We start from the raw sequence: 18,005 nt of genomic DNA, 5'->3' as shown, positions 1-18,005 counted from the left end.
ACATCAGTAAAAGCATTACATAAAAATGTCGGTAACATTATTGACGTTCAAGGCGTGTCGGTGAAAGGACATTAACAACGTCTGTAATGAACACGTCTATCAAAGTAGAGTTTCAACGACATGCGATACTCGCGCCAGTAATGTTTGAATGGAAATACGTTTCAACGATGCGGAGAATGCGACGTGTTGGTAAAAATTAGATTGATACATGTACTTTTTACCAACACACAACTGAATTCAAAAACTTTCATCAATGCAAGAACAGTAACCCATTGGTAAATGTGAAATTTCAATGACACAATAGCTCCATGCATCAGTGAAGGCTTCTTTTAACCAACGTCATCCTTTGGATCTCGGTGAAAATTTATGCTTACCGACATTTAGCTTCGAATGTTGGTAAAAGTGAACTTTCACAGCTGTATATTTTCCATGCGTCCGCGGAACCAACTTTTTTTGTAATAGACAAAATTGCAACTTATCATGACACCAAGTCCCATTATTGATCTTCTATCTAAAGCACTACGTGCACAATCGGCATTGGTATATTTTTCTATGTTGGTATTCCCATTTCACTTCATCCAGAAGCCACAACTAGGAGTCCTTTTAAATATTTTAGAATATGATTAACCACATGAGTCTAGCGAGAGGCATGTGCATATTTATTGACTTCATTGAGGGCAAATGTGACATCTGGCTGGTCAAATGAATTGATTTTGCAACTAATTTCTAGTACTTGATAATTATCATCAACAATTTCCAATCTGGGGTTAACTTTAATAGAAGTGATAATTGGTTATGAAACAAGTTCACCTATACTCTTAAGCAAGACCAATGCATATTTTTTTTTTCTATAAAAATAGACCCTTTGTGAAGTGGCTGATCTCAATCCCCAGAAAATATTTCAGCCAGCCTAAAGGTCAGAATTACTAACAATAGATAATCGTCAGCAAAAATAGCGAATCTATCAGTCATGGTATTACTGATGGTAGAAACCATAGACTGACGATCGTAGCGAATATGTCAGTCACTAAAACATGAACATTCATTGACGGTCGGACAAACATCAGTCATAGTCAGGCAAATACTAACACATCGCTGATCTAAAAACATCAGCGATAATCAGATCATTACTGATTGAAAATATCCATGGTAGTCCACAAATACTGATGGCTTTCTATGAGGTGAAAGAAACGTCAGTGAAACAAGGAACACTAGTCATACTGGTCGAACATCAATATTGGGTTAAATTAATACTGATGAGAGAAGGATACGTCAGTAACAATGCAGCCTTTATTGACAAAAGGGTGTCATTGGTCAATAAAAAACTGACTTTTTCTGATGACTTGCCTTTCTATTGATGAAAATCAAGGTTTACTGACATGACCCGTAGGTTGTTAGTGAAATCACATTATTACTGGCAGCTTTTTTTCCATCAGTAATAAGATGTTTTTTTTCCTTGCTTATACTGGTTGAAGTGCTCAACCTAAGATACATAAAGCCATATTTTCAAAGGAAATTGTCTAACAGGCAGACGATTCAATTGGAAGAAGGTTTTTGGATGTCAGCATTCATCTTAGTGCCGTTAATTTTTTTTATTTTCAGCCTCTCTTAGATACAATCACTTCTTTAGGTCGTGGTTATAAAATGCCATCTTATCATAAGTTGAGAGGTTATATTCCTGACAATGCAGTCAAAGATGTGCAGGCATATTGTGATCATTTAAGAATGAGTTGGAAAGACACAGGTTGCAGTGTGATGGTTCATGGATGAACAGATACAAAGAAGATAATAAAGAACATTCAATAAAAATAGTAAGTGTTTTTGATGTTGAAATGACAACGCCAACTTTGAAGACTATGGCCTCAAAATCACTAACAGATCTACCTGTATACATTTTTTGTTTCTTTAACCAAATTTAGCATGAAAATTAGTAGGAACTAAGGGTGCACCATCGAGCATCGTTCGTCTATTAAACTAGCTGTGTGGTTTCATTTGTCATCTATAATCAGATGAACCCAAACCAGGCGTTCAGCTCGTTTAGGCTCATTCAACAAATATAAACAATATCTGTGCTAATATTCATGCAATCATGGTTGTCTCCTTTGCACCTAGATGGCCCCTATTTTAAATTCGTTAGGTACCTTTAGAAAAATTTAATGCTTGGACGACACAAACTTACGTAGAACTCAAGCTTATTATAGGTAAGCTAAACTGGCTGGCAGACACCCCTAACTGGAAGCTAGCTTTCGAGCTAGCTTCAACATGAGGAAGGCGATTTGTCATATGCCATGGTGCAGGAAGAAAAGAATAGTAAGCATATTAAATATCATGTTTTTCCTACACTTCGAGGAGCGTAGCATAACTGATCAGACTGATGAATCGATAAAAGTCCAATCATCAGTTCAATCTGTAAGGCTTGCAAACAGTAGGTACATGATACTTAGTTGACAGGTGTCTTACTCCTCATCCAAATCCGGAATTAACCCCAACTGTAAGGAAGACTAACTTGGCAGAAGCCTAAAGCTGCCTGTAGCATTGGGCTTCAGTAAAGACGTCATAAATGAATGAATTTAAAGAAAGAACACTTCGCTCCTGTTCCTTGGCAGAGTTTCGACCATGGAAGGCCAAATACCTTCCATCTGCAGGATGGCTCACATTCATTCTTTTTTTCCTTTTTTCGATTTCGACCATCCCAACTTTATTTCTGCTTCACGACATGTGATGCACTTGGCTTTGAAATTTTGTCCTCTACCCAAGCCTAATAATTTCAAGGCTTGACCTTCATCTAATTGTGCCCTGTTGACTTAACAAAAGGAGAGTTCAATAAGAAGGCGGGCCTCAACAGAACACAAGAAAACTCACCAGCCCGATTCCATGACTTCTACCATTGCCACAAACCATTGCTTTCAATTGAAAATAAAACAATTCTTTTACAATGAGAGGTTGAGTAACCCTAATCATAAGCACGACAGAAGCACATAAGAAGCATGTGCCTGGGTTGCATAGGTCTACGTCTTCAGTTGCTGCATTAGATCCAATCTCCCCAACCTCCAATCTATACAATCTGGACCATCTGTGTCTCCTTGAGAGCTATTTCACGAAAAGCATCACAATCAGCTCTGTTTCTGCTTCTAGGCCATTTCATACACTAGCAGGGCCACTTATATTTGAAGCACCGTTCATCACCTGATTCTTTAAGAACAGGACTTTTTTATACATTTTTCATTTAAATGGGTATACATTGTTTAGGTATAACAATGGCAAAAAGAATATGCAGCCAGAGCTGTGGTAAATATGTCAACAATCCATAAAAGGGGACGAGAAGATTGTTGAGGGCTTCTTATGCACAAGTGTTGCAGGCTGACTGGCTGATTTATTAGGGAGAAGCAAGGGTACACAGAATGTGCATATTCACAAGCTAGAATGCGGTGTCACTTGGAATCGACATGTTTCATCCATGGCTATCACTGACGCTTTCTTTGGTATAAAGAGTACCCAACAAGTGCTGACATAAACAGTGTCCACAAAACCTGGAAGAAGTTGAAACATTAGAGTTGCTACATACTGAAAGGAAAGAATGGTAACAAAGAGATCTGGTCAGTAACAGTGCTCCCGAGTTTATGAGCCTCGCTGCATGCAGTTTGGTACGGTACTTTGGTGCAACATTGCTCTTGGGTTAGGAAAATAAAGAAGTCAATTTACACAGTGCACATGCCAGAGATATACCGTGTTTATTACATGCCACCTTTCAAGCTTTCTAATCCTCAATTGCATGTCTTCAATCACTAACTGCAATTCTTGCACATCTTGCACCGTACATGTTTCTTGGCTCTTGTGAAATAAGCGAGAAAGCATCATGAAAAGAACATGAAACAGAACAGGAAATTGAAGGATGAAAGATGAAGAAGACTAGAACTTCATTCACAAGTACACATATTTGCACTGACATGACCATGTATTGAGCACAAGTACATAAACAGAAATATGCTACAAACACCGTATCTCAGGATAATCAACCTTTCTGTACATATCAGGAGAACAATGCTGGAGTTGCAAATTTTAGAAAGGAAACTTGAGCAAAACCAAAATTATGCCCCTGTACATACCTTAGGAGTTAATCAATTGATTGGACAATCAGGCAAATTCCATACATTTGATCACACATCACTAAATTTTCACCACTTGTAACAGTTTTATTCCAAAGATATAAGCGTGTATTTCGTTCAAGTACAGTTCAAACCACTAGGCTGGGACGTAAACCTACAGATATGACCATTAACAGTCAATCCAAGTTTCAAAGCTTGTTGACACAGAACTCACACATGATTGGCCTCCTATTGTTAAGTTTGTACGATATGGATCGGGTCACCCAGACTAGACCCATTTGATCCACACGCCCAACACATCATGGGTGGTGGCATACTTGTAACTCTTAATGTTATTTTGTGTATTTTATGTTGTACCCTAAATTGTGATTAGTATATAATGATAACAAGAGGCAGCCGTCAATTGCTGTTGCTCTCTTTCATCTCTCTCTTGCTTGGACGTGCAGCCTACTTCTCTCTTCCTCCTCTTGCATCTAACTTCATTTGGTGGTTTGGCATTAGATATCAAAATCTTACATGGTATCAAAACGGGGTTTTGCCACTAAGAATGTCCAGTAAGAATCTCTAATTTCTGCCCTAAACTTTGTTTCTTTTGTACCCTAGTCCTCAAATTTCTGTTTTCTGCCCTAATCCTACTGTGTGCCCTAATCGTCCTAATCCCCAAAATTTCAGCCCTAATCTGTCTGCATTAATCCCTACCGTCTGCCACTTTTACCCTAATTTCTGTCAGCCACCTAACCCTGATCTCAAAATTTTTATTTTCCCCTGTTTTCCTGATTGCTGCAACTATGGATCCCCACCGCAATTCCAGCATCTTGTCGTTCAATTTTCTCTCTCAACTCATTTCATAAAAGCTAAATCATACCCAACTATTTGACATGGAAACGTCAAATAGTCTCGTTCATCAAGAGTCACCGTCCCTATGAACATCTCAATGGCACCACATCTCTGCCACCTGAATGGATTATGCGAGAGGTGAAGAATGCTACAGGGCAAGTTTAAGAAACCATTGTAGAAATCAATCTTGAATATGAGACATGGATGACTCATGATCAATCTCTCGTTGCTTATATCACCTCCACAATATCAGAGGAAGTTCTGGCGGGCGTTAATGATGATCTTTCAGCACTTGAGTTGTGGACTGTACTTGCTACCACGTATTCTCAAGTATCTGAAGCGAGATTTCTACAACTCAAGAAGCAATTTCAGGATATCAAACGAGGCACACGTTCAGTCTTGGAATACATACATGAAATCAATAATGTCAGCGATCAGCTTGCAATCATAGGGCACCCAGTCAGCGACAAGGACAAGGTACAATAGGCTTTGAGTGGATTGGGGTCAGAATTTGATGTTTTTGACACTGAGGTATTACCTATTCTTCCCTCTTTTGAAGACCTAAAAGCAAAATTGGTTCATGTAGAAACACGAGCACAAAGAAAGAGAATACGAGGAACACGATGTAACGTGGAAAAACCCTCAACAAGAGGAAAAAAACCACGGATGAGGAGGAGCTGGTTGCCCACTAGCCGCCAGACTCTCTCTCTCTTAAGATTTCATTTTCCATAAGGATTAGGGTTACACAACTTAAGTAATGCCCAACAAGGGCTACAAGATGGATCGGGTATGGATCCGGACCCGGTCTCGAGACCCGTCTAACATACTTCAACACTCTACCTCAAGTTGGGCATACATATCAAACATGCCCAACTTGGATACATTTCTCTCGAATGAAGTTGAAGATAGAGCTTTCGTCAAAACATCAGCTGTTTGGTCTTCAGATCTCATGTAAGGAAGTACAAGTTCTTTAGCATCAATTCTCTTGAATGAAATGTCGGTCAATGTCAACATGCTTTGTTCTGTCATGAAGCACAGGGTTGTTGGCCAAGTTGATTGCAGACTTGTTATCGCAATACATCTTCATTGGTTCTTCAACCTTTATACCAATATCCGTCAACAATACTTTTAGTCACAAAAGCTCTGAAACTCCCATAGCCACTGCTCTGTATTTTGCTTCAGCACTGGAACGAGAACAAACATCTTGCCTTTTACTTCTCCACACTATGAGATTCCCTCCCAAATAGATACAATAGCCAGAGGTGGACCTCCTAGTGTCAATACAGCCTGCCCAGTCTGCATCTGAATAACCTTCAATCCCAAGAGTGTCTTGCTTGGCATACAAAAGACCTTTGCCAGGATTTCTCTTCAAGTAGCACAAGATCCTCTCAACAGCCTTCAAGTGGACATCCGTGGGAGCATGCATGAACTGACTCATCACATTCACAACAAAGGTAATATCAGGTCTAGTGAGAGTAAGATAAATCAACTTCCCTACAAGACATTGATATCTTCTTTTAGCCTCTTCACAAAGAGGCTCCCCATCTCTAAGACTTAGCTTATGGCCAGCATCTAGAGAAGTAGAAGCTGGTCTACACCCTAATTTCCCGGTCTCCTTTAACAAATCTAGGGTGTACTTCCGTTGATTTAGCACGAGGCTAGTCTCAGACCTAGCAATTTCAATGCCAAGGAAATATTTCAACTTACCAAGGTCCTTGAGATCAAACTCGATCGCCAACAGTTTCTTTAACTTAATTATTTCATCTTCATCATCACCTGTGACAATCATATCATCAACATATACCAACAAAATAGTAACCTTTTGTTCATTTCTCTTCACAAAGAGTGTATGATCTCCATTCCCTTGATGGTATCCACATTGTTTCATGACAAGTCTAAGTCGTTCAAACCATGCTCGAGGAGATTGCTTGAGCCCATATAAAGCTTTCCTTAACTTGCAACATTTTCCAGGTTCCTCATATCCTGGAGACATACACATATATACTTTCTCTTCAAGGTCTCCATAGAGAAATGCGTTCTTGACATCAACTTGGTACATCTTCCACTCCTTCATCACAGCTAAGGAGATAATGACTCCGACAGTCTTCATCTTCGCAACAGGAGCAAAGGTCTCCAAATAATCAATCACATATTTCTGACTAAACCCCTTGGCTACAAGACGAGCTTTGTACCTTTCAACACTTCCATCTGGTTTGTACTTGATGGTGTAGACCCACTTAGATCCAACCAAGTGAACCGCCTCAGAAATCTTTATAACTTCTCATGTCATGTTTCTTCTCAGGGCTTCCATCTCTTCTTGCATTGCATAAGTCCACTTGGGATCACTTTGAGCCTCAGCAACATTTCTGGGAATCATAGCCAAAGAAAGAAAAGATACAAAACATTTGTAGTCCTTGCTCAGTCTAGAATATGAAACAAAGTTACCAATAGGATGTTGTGTACATGACCTGACACCCTTTCGCAGGGCGATGGGAAGCTCTTCACTTGCAATAACAGTCTGAATCTCTTCTTCAACAGGTTGTTTCTGAGCACGACTTGGGTCATCCAGGGAAGGACTAATTGGATTGGGAGCAGAATTCTCACCACCTGTCATCTCCTCAGTACAGACTCTTCGCCTAGAGTAAACTTGCCCAAACAGACGATTGCATTCCTCTCCTGCCCCAGTAGAACACTCTCCATTTTTCTCTTGTTCAAGCACCTCAATAGAAGGACCAATGGATTCACGCCTGTAGTCCAAAAAATCTGTAAACAGAATTTCCTGACTCGAAGAATACTCTTCCTTTGACATAAAATTCTCCCCCTGAAGAGGATTCTCACGAAAATAGGAAGCATGTTTAAGGAAAGTGACATCTTTGGTAACATAGGCACGACCAGTGGAAGGGTCCCGACACTTATACCCTTTTTGAGTGGGAGAATAACCTAGAAATACGCCCTTAATAGACCTTGAATCAAGCTTTTTTATGTGAGGACTATGATTGTGAATAAAACAAACACAGCCAAAGACTCTTGGTGGAAGAGAGAAAGGTTCACGACTCCCCGGTAACATAGAGTGAGGCGTCTGCCCATTCAACACACGACTAGGCAAACGGTTTATAAGATACACACTGGTCAACACAGCATCCCCCCAATACCTTTTTGGAACATGACGTTGAAAAAGAAGAGCTCGAGTCATATTCAATAACTGACGATTCTTTCGTTCAGCAAATCCATTTTGAGGAGGAGTATAACTACAGGAAGTCTCATGAACAATTCCGTTTTTTCGAAAGAAGCTATCAACAGACTGACACATATACTCACGAGCATTGTCAGATCGAAAGGTCTTAACAGATGCTCCATATTGAGTTTCCACATAAGCAATGAAAGTCTCTATGGCCGTAGGAACTTCACTACGGTCTTTCAACTAGTAGACAATAGTGTTACGAGAACAATCATCTATAAAGGTGATAAAATACTGAAAACCATGATAAGAAGGAATCCCTGAAGGCCCCCACACATCAGAATGAATCATGACAAATACCCCATGAGACCGATGGCTAGACAAAGGATATGAAGCCCTAACATGTTTGGCCAGGTGACAGACATCATAGGACACCATAGTCATATCTAACCTGGAACATAAATAAAAAAATAGCTGTCTAAGAATTCCAAAAGGCAGGTGTCCAAGGCGCTCATGCCACCGTAGAAGCAATTGAAGGGACTCCTCTCTGTTCTTCGTTGCTTGACTGACTGCCGTCATGAGAGCCTAAGCAGTACGCATAGGTAAACGATATAGCCCGTCAGAAGTCAGACCAATCCCATTCCTCTTTCCTGTCACCAAGTCCTGCATAACACAGCGATCAGCAGAAAAGATCAGTTCGCAATTCAACTCTTTCGTGATCTTGCTAACCGACAAGAGGTTCAAGGGAAGATGGGGAACATGTAGAGCATTGTGGACAAAGAACTTGTTCAAAAGTGGGAGACTCCCTTTCCCAGCAACAAAGATAGAGGAACCATCAGCAAGAGAAACATGTTCCTTTCCTGACGAAAGCTTATACCCATGAAAGACTTTAGGATTGCCGGTCATGTGGTGAGTAGCGCCACTGTCGATGATCCACTCTCCCATAGGGGAATCCGCCATCACGTCGATCGACCACCCAAATTTCTCCTGCAGTGACAAAGGGCAGCCGCGGCAATGGGGAGCACGCAGCAACTGGCGTGAGCAGAGGTGCTGGAACTCTGCAGCAGATCCCGCAGGAGAACAATGATGCAGGGAGTAGGTCAGGCGCCGATATCGACGGCGCAGAGGGCGATGGCAGGGAGGAAGGGGGGCAACAGCAAACGGCGGCGGCGGCGGCGGCGAAAACGACGACGGTGACAGCAGCGGCAGCGGCAGAAACGATGACGGTGATAGCAGCAAGGGCGGTGACGCCGGTGGCGGTGTCAGCAGCGTCGTCGGACGATGCAATAGAAAGGTAACGACGTCGGACACGACGACGGCGGCGGTGACGGTGGAAACGACGACGGTGACAGCGGCGGAGGCGAGTGAAGAAAACTCTACGATCACCAAAAAAGTCCCAATCTCGTGGGCTCTGATACCATGTAGAAACACGAGCACAGAGAAAGAGAATACGAGGAACACGATGTAACGTGGAAAAACCCTCAACAAGAGGAAAAAAACCACGGATGAGGAGGAGCTGGTTGCCCACTAGCCGCCAGACTCTCTCTCTCTTAAGATTTCATTTTCCATAAAGATTAGGGTTACACGACTTAAGTAATGCCCAACAAGGGCTACAAGATGGATCGGGTATGGATCCGGACCCGGTCCCGAGACCCGTCTAACATACTTCAACAGTTCAGCATGAAGCGAGTCGTGTACAACGACATGAATTAGTTCATTCTGGCAATCACAATGTGTTGGTCACTGGGACCCATGCTTTGCAAGGAAGTCGTCCAAGAATTTGGAACTCACAGGCAGTGATGGGGAGAGGTATCCTTTCTACACTAAACACAGATGCACAGACAAATGTACCATGAAGGATACCTACTTGTTTTTATTGCAATAAGAGAGGTCTGTGAAGTCAGAATATTAGCATAATCCTCAGAACAAGGGAAAACAGGTCAAGCGTGACAATAAGGCAGCAGGGTCATCTGTTTCGAACACGATTGCAACGTCGAACATTTCCCCTGATGTACAACAGATTTTAATGACAGTGTTGTCTAAAGTCAATCTCAAGCAAAATGAGGAAGGATAATGGTATGTGGATTCTGGTGCCGCAGCTCATGTAACTGGTGACGCAGGTAAGCTTTCTAGCGCTCTCCCTTATTTAGCAAACGGCTCAGTTGTCACAGGAGATGGTTTCCATCACAAAATATCACATATTGGAAATGCACACTTATCCATGGTTCATTCCTCCATACCTTTAAAAAATGTTCTCGTTGTTCCAAATGTCAAAAGAATATATAATTTCTGTGTCAAAGCTTATTGATGATACTCATTCCTCTGTTGAGTTTACTCCTTCTATTTATGTCAAAGATGCTCAAACCAAGAAGACATTCGCTGAGGGTGTTCGCAAAGGAGACATACGTCATTGAAGAAACTCCAAAGGTGTCTAAGTCTTGTGTTTCAGATTTAACTTTCCCCAGCCATAGTGAAGTCAATATAACAGAGTATGATATGCCATCTCTTTGGCACAGTTGTTTAGCACATTGTAATCGGTCTTTCATTCAAAGTCTTGTTACAGACGGACTATTACATAAGTCTAGTCTAAGTCCTGTCAATGAGTCTTGCATGTGCTCAAGCTGTCATATTTGTAAGAGCCATGCCCTTCCTTTTCAATCAATAAACAAGCGAGCTTCGAAGTTATTTGACACCATATATTCTGATGTTTGGGAGCCTGCTTCTATTTCTTCGTATCTGGGAGTAGATATTATGTTGTTTTCATTGATTCTTATTCACGTTATACTTGGATTCACTTCATGAAAAGCAAATTGGAAGTTTTTCGCTTATTCACTCAATTTCATGTCTTGGTCCAAAACAAATATTCTAGTAATATCATGCATTTCGAATGTGATGGCGATGGTGAGTTCATTTCAAATGAATTTACTGAGTATTTACTAAATCATTGGATTACTAGACAGATTTCATGTCCACGCACACCACAACAGAATGGTATTGTTGAAAGAAACACAGACACATAGTCAAAAGTGCTCTAAGTATGATGCATAACACAGATGTGCCCATGACTTTGTGGACTGAAGCCTTCCATACAGTTGTTCATGTTATGAATCAACTGCCACTATCCATACTTGAAGGAAAATCTCCATTCTTTATTTTACATAAAAAACAACCAAATTATGATGAACTACATGTTTTTGGATGCATCTGTTACGTTCATGTTGATGTTTCTTTGAGAAATAAGTTTCACGATCGAGCTGTCATGTGTCGATTTGTGGGTTATGCAGAAAATTATAAAGGCTATCGTTGCTACAATCCAAGACTGGACGTGTGCATATTTCACGACATGTTGTTTTTGATGAGCTCAGGTTGAAGGATTTAAAGGACTCACATGCAACACTTAATGTAAGAAATGATGTATATGAATCATGGCTGAATGCTGAAATATTAGGCCAAAGAGCTGATACACACCACGCAAAGTGACAGGATTATTGATAAACTTGAGACAGCCACAGACACTCAGATGGACTATAAATGTGACTATAATAGTCACTAAAGAAGAATATGATAGGAAAAGGCACTAAGGCCACTTGAAATATATCAATCTTATTGAATGAATGTCAAATGGCTGTGTAAAACAGTATACATTGTACAAGAGGCAGCCCAAGAATATATATAACCAATTAGAGTGAAGGAGAGAAGGAAGAGAGGGCTGTTCTAGCCGTTGGAGGTTCCAACGGCTCATAAAGGAGCCGTTGGAACTCCCAACGGCTAGAACAAAGGGGAAACAAAAAGAAAAAGAAAAGGAAAAAGAAAAGAAAAGAAAAAGAAAAGAAAAAGAAAAGAAAAGAAAAAGAAAAGAAAAGAAAAGAAAAAGAAAAGGAAAATAAAAGAAAAGAAAAAGAAAAATAAAAGAAATAATAAAATACATAAAAATGAAAATAAAATGTAAAAAATGTAAAACCTAATCTAGCTATGATATCAACAAGATATCTTATTTCCTAACACCCCCCCTTAAACTTACGGTGCTAACACCGAAAGTTTATTTAAAAAAAAGTTGAATCTGGGAGAACATAGAGGCTTCGTGAAGAAATCAGCCAGCTGGAACTCGGAGGAGACATATGGAAGTTTGATTGTCTTGTTCAAAAATTCTTCACGAACATAGTGACAATCCATCTCTATATGCTTTGTTCGTTCATGAAATGTTTGATTCTTGGCAATGTAGATAGAACTCTTGTTATCGCAGCACAAATCAGTAGGTTCTTCTATTCTTGTTCCCATATCAAGAAGCATTTGACGAAGCCACACAATTTCCATAGTTGTAGAAGCCATGGCTCGATATTCAGCTTCAGTAGAGGATAGAGAGACTTTCTGTTGTTTCTTGCACTTCCATGAGATGAGTGATTCTCCTAAAAAAACATAAAAACCAGTAGTTGAGTGTCTATCATTTGGATCTCCTCCCCAATCAGCATCAGTATAAGCAATCAAGTTTAAAGGGGAAGAGGAAGACATAAATACTCCCTTATTTATTGTTCCCTTGATATATCTAATGATACGAAGAACAGCTCCCATATGAACGGTTGATGGAGCATGTTGGAATTGACTCACAGTATGAATTGCATGAGCAATGTCAGGCCGAGTGATGCTAAAATACATTAAGGAACCCACAAGTTGTCGATAATGAGTGGGATTTGTAAGTGGAACTCCATCATCAATCTTCATTTTGTTTCCTACTGCTTCAGGAGTTTCTATGACCTTATCATCTGTTATGCCTGATTTAGCAATGATCTCTGCAGCAAACTTAGTTTGTGATAAAAAATATCCTCTAGTAGAATATGCAACCTCAATACCCAAGAAATACGTTAGAAAACCTAAATCTTTCATTTCAAAAGTTCTTTGTAACAATTTTTTACATTCTCTAATACCTTCCTTATCACTACCTGTAATGATCATGTCATCAACATACAGTAGGAGGATTATGATACCTGCATTAGTATTCTTAACAAACAAGGCAGTGTCAGTTAAACATGAATGAAATCCATAATCAGAAATAACAGAGTAGAAACGGTCAAACCAAGCTTTAGGAGCTTGTTTGAGGCCATAAAGAGCCTTATTAAGTCTAAGAACTTTTCCTTGAGGAACTGACAACCCTGGTGGTACTTCCATGTAAACTTCTTCCATAAGATCTCCATTTAAAAATACATTTTTAACGTCCATTTGGTAGATATTCCAGTTTTTAATAGATGCTAAAGCAATAAGGGTCCTAACAGTAGTCATTCTAGCTACAGGAGCAAAGGTTTCCTCATAGTCAATACCATATTCTTGAGCGTAACCTTTGGCAACAAGCCTGGCTTTATATCTTTCTAAAGATCCGTCACTTCTAGTCTTCACCTTGTAAACCCACTTGCATCCAATAGTCTTTTTTCCTATAGGTAGGTCTTGTATTTCCCAAGTTTGGGCTTTTCTCAAGGCATCTAATTCTTCTATCATGGCATTCTTCCATTCAATATATTTAGAGGCTTCATTAAAAGTAGAAGGTTCAAAGTGAGAGTGAATGGCATTAATTCTAGCTCTATGAGTTGGGGTGAAAGTTTCATATGACACAAACCTATTGGGTTGTCTTACATTTCTAATAGATCTTCTAAGGTTTTCTTCACTTTGTAGAGTTGGTTGGAGATCAATAGTCTCATGATGTTCTCCTTCATCAACATCTTGTTGCCGGTTTCTTCTATGATATGTGATTATATCCTTGGCTACTCCGTTATCGTTATCATCAGTGTTACTATCATCAACATCATGCATTTCATCATCACATTGAGAGAGATACTTAAATAAAAAGGAATAATCATTGTTGTGTTGTGATTTTTCACAAATTTTGAATCCATTTTCGTCTTCACAAAACTTTACATTTCTTGAAACTATGATCTTGTCTTTGACTGGATCATAACATTTGTAGCCTTTTTGTGTTTCAGAATAACCAATAAAAACACACTCAATAACATTTGAACTTAGTTTATCAGCCTTGTCATTAAGAACAAAACATTTGCAACCAAAAACACGAAGCCTTTTCAAATCAGGTTCATATTTGAATAATTTTTCAAAAGGGGTTATATTATTTAAAGCTTTTGAAGACATTCTATTGATGAGATATACAGATGCTAGGGCTGTTTCGGCCCAAAAGTTTTTAGGCACATTTTTGGCAATAAGAAGAGTTTTAGTTGTTTCAATTATGTGCCTATGTTTTCTTTCAGAAAGTCCATTTTGTTGAGGTGTTCTTGGACAAGATTTTTGATGGACTATTCCATAGTTTTCTAAATATCTTTTGAACTCATTTGAAATGTATTCGCCTCCAGAATCAGTCCTTAGGATTTTTAATTTAGCATTAAACTGTGTTTGTACTAAGTTGTGAAAATTTTTGAACATCTCAAAAACCTCAGATTTGTATCTTAAGAAATATATCCAACAATATCTAGTGAAATCATCAACAAATATCACATAATATGATAGCCCTCCTTTTGACATGATAGGAGAGGGCCCCCACACATCGGAATGAACAAGTTCAAAGGGAAAAGAGGAAAAGAAGCTTCTTTGTCCAAAAGATAAGGATTTCATTTTTCCATGTATACAATCATTACATTTGAAATTCTCAATACAAACGTCCTTGGTAGGACTCATCATAGACAATTTTCTAATGTTTGGATGACCTAATCTTTGATGCCAAACATTAATGTCCACATTTTTCACATAGTGACAAAACTTTTCCTTGGGGATGCATAAATTGTCCATGTAGTAAAGGTCCCCTTTTCTAAAACCTTCCCCAATCAATCTCCCGGTTTGGTGATCCTGCACCAAACATTTATTTGATGAGAAAACAATGTCAAAACCAAGATCTGAAATTTGAGATACAGAAAGTAAGTTAAGATTAAGTCTAGGGACATAACTAACTTTTGGAACAAAGAACTTTTGTTTTCCAAATTCTTTTTCAAAATCCCCGATCCCTTTAACATTCAAAGATGTTCCATCGGCAGTAACTACATTAGATTCTTTTCTTGCTTGTTCAAAATTGGTCAAAGATGATATATTTGGTGTCATATGAAAAGATGCACCGGAATCTCAAAGCCAAGAAAACATACCGGGAGTGTTGGAGGTAGATGCCGTTGTTGCTAGTGCTCCGGGATTCGACTCTTTGATCATAGGTTGAAGCACCGACATGATTTGATTCAACGTTGTGGAGATTGAAGAGAGATCACATCCTTCATTTGCAACATTTGCAACCCTCCTTTGGTCAAATTGTCTATTATTGTATTGCCCACCTTGTGAATATGAAGTTCCACTTCCACGGTTGTGTTGCCCTCCTTGAGGATATGAAGCTCCTCCTTTGAAAAGATTTCCTCCATAGTTTCGTGGTTGTCCTTCATTGTTATTCAACTTTGGACAACTAGGTCTAATGTGACCCGGTTCATGACAAAAGTGGCAAACAACCTTAAATTCCCCTCTATTTTGATTTTTAAAGTGAGGAGGTCTAAAAGATTTGATGTTGTTCCCGGGTCTAGAGGCGGCTAAAACTTTTTCTTCTTGTTTGGAAATAAGAACACTATCTAATTCTTTGGATAATTTCATTCTAGTTTCTTCACCGCTTAACTTCGTAAGAAGTTCATGAATGGGTGGAGGAGAGGCTAAAGAAAGTAGGGCTGACCTAATTTGTTCAAATTCGGGTCGTAGACCTTGAAGAAATTGAAAAAACCTAAATTCATCGATTTCTTCTCTTCTAATCTCATGACATTTACAATCCAATCCTAGTTTGGGAGTAAGTTGATCTAACTCATTCCATACACTAGAGATTTCTATAAAATAATCTCTAACATTATTCTCACCTTGCTTGATACTTTGGGCTTTTTGAATCAAGAGATATTTACGGGCCATATCTTTTTGGGTAAACATTCCCTTGAGATATTCCCAAACTTCACTTGCTCTTTCATAATACATGAGATTTTGGGCAATTCTAGGTTCTATACTTCCGTAAATCCATTCTTTAATTCTAGAGTTTTTGGCCTCCCAATCATCTAATTTTTTATAGTATTCATCCATGGCATTTTTTCTCTCTTCTACATTCAAGTCTTTCTCAACTCCATTTTCAATTTTGGTCAACTTGAGAGAAGGAGGGGTAGACGTACCTCTTATGAAACCCCATAAATATTTCCCTTTGATATGCATCTCCAAGCATTTTGCCCATAGAGTGTAGTTGGTTCCATCAAGCTTGTACGGAGCATGATAACTTCCTCCTTCGATCAAGACTTTGGAGTCCTCCATAAGAGCAAGATTTTAAGTAACAATCTCCAAGAGAAACAAAGAGGAAGTCCTCCTAGAAATTTCACCAAACAGTTGGTGAGCAGCAATAATAAGGTCTTCAAGAAATGTTGATCAGCAACAATGGCCTCGTCTGAAAATTTTCTTCAACAGTCCAGTAGCATAAACAGCAAAAAACAGCTTATAAAAGCTTTCCAACATGCAGCCCAATGGCTCTGATACCATATAAATGTGACTATAATAGTCACTAAAGAAGAATATGATAGGAAAAGGCACTAAGGCCACTTGAAATATATCAATCTTATTGAATGAATGTCAAATGGCTGTGTAAAACAGCATACATTGTACAAGAGGCAGCCCAAGAATATATATAACCAATTAGAGTGAAGGAGAGAAGGAAGAGAGGGCTGTTCTAGCCGTTGGAGGTTCCAACGGCTCATAAAGGAGCCGGAACTCCCAACAGCTAGAACAAAGGGGAAACAAAAAGAAAAAGAAAAGGAAAATAAAAGAAAAGAAAAAGAAAAATAAAAGAAATAATAAAATACATAAAAATGAAAATAAAATGTAAAAAATGTAAAACCTAATCTAGCTATGATATCAACAAGATATCTTATTTCCTAACACAGCATACCTGCATCTACTCATACCAACAGAATGAACATGACTTCACCTAATCGGTTTTTAGGACTGGTGTATAATCGACAATCAGTTCCTGCAACTGATTCAAAAATTACCACTACTTGTCCATGTAGATTAGAACATGTGCGGCACTCTATTGATAGATGGGTCAGTTATGATAATTTCTCTTTAGATTTTCAGCTTTTCATGACAGAATTGAACAAAAAGGTGGAGCCAAAATGCTATGAGCACACGTGCAAAAGCAAATATTGGACCGAGGCCATGAATGAAGAAATAGCTGCCTTAAATGAATGTCAAACCTAGGAGATTGTTCCTCGTCTAGATGGTAAGAATGTAGTGGGCTCAAAATAGGTTTACAAACTCAAGTATAAACCTAATGGAAGCATTGAGAGATATAAGGCTCGACTCGTGGCTAGAGGCTTCACTCAGTAGTACGGAGAAGATTATGATGAGACTTTCAGTCCAGTCATCAAGATGGGAACGATCCGAGTTATCATCTCTCTTGTCGTCTCATATGGATGAAATTTATATCAGTTGGATATTAAAAATATTTTTCTTCTGGGCTTTCTAAAGGAAGAAATATTCATTGAATAACCTCCAAGTAATGCTACCAATGATCCAGCCAAATGGGTGTGCAAATTACAAAAATCACTGTATGGGCTTAAGCAAGCATCTCGCTCATGGTTCAATAGATTCCCCCTTCATATACAGCAGGCTGGTTTTCTCAGAAGTTCACTTGATCATTCCTTATTCATCTATCATTCAGGTGAAGTTACCACTTGGCTACTCATATATGTAGATGACATAGTTCTTATTGGAAATTCTTCATGTCATATATCTCATGTTAAGGAGGTATTGCAATAAGAATTCAAAATGAAGGATCTCGGCGAACTACGGTATTTCTTGGGTGTTGAGCTTGATAGAAAAGGTGACACATTAAC

The 18,005-nt window shown here is 39.1% G+C and overlaps 1 protein-coding gene across 7 annotated transcripts in view; it reads right to left on the bottom strand.

The window, feature by feature from the left end:
* Positions 1–2,887: 2,887 nt before the first annotated feature.
* LOC116256082 (uncharacterized) overlaps positions 2,888–18,005 on the bottom strand; it is a 103,102-nt gene continuing 87,984 nt past the window's right edge. For 6 of the 7 annotated variants that reach the window (XM_031632248.2, XM_031632249.2, XM_031632245.2 and 3 more), the window contains 2 exons: positions 3,727–3,831; positions 2,888–3,530 (listed from right to left, as the gene is read on the bottom strand). In XM_031632248.2, coding sequence (XP_031488108.1) covers positions 3,465–3,530; positions 3,727–3,831 — 171 coding nt within the window. In that variant the 3' untranslated portion in view covers positions 2,888–3,464. The remainder of the gene's footprint in view (positions 3,531–3,726; positions 3,832–18,005) is intronic. The other variant, XM_050078301.1, reaches the window with a different exon arrangement.

This window comes from Nymphaea colorata, chromosome 6 (genome assembly GCF_008831285.2).
Source record: "Nymphaea colorata isolate Beijing-Zhang1983 chromosome 6, ASM883128v2, whole genome shotgun sequence".
In the NCBI taxonomy this organism is placed as follows: Eukaryota; Viridiplantae; Streptophyta; class Magnoliopsida; order Nymphaeales; family Nymphaeaceae; genus Nymphaea; species Nymphaea colorata.
Note: the sequence above shows the minus strand (reverse complement) of the source record. Positions and strands in the feature narration are given on the sequence as shown.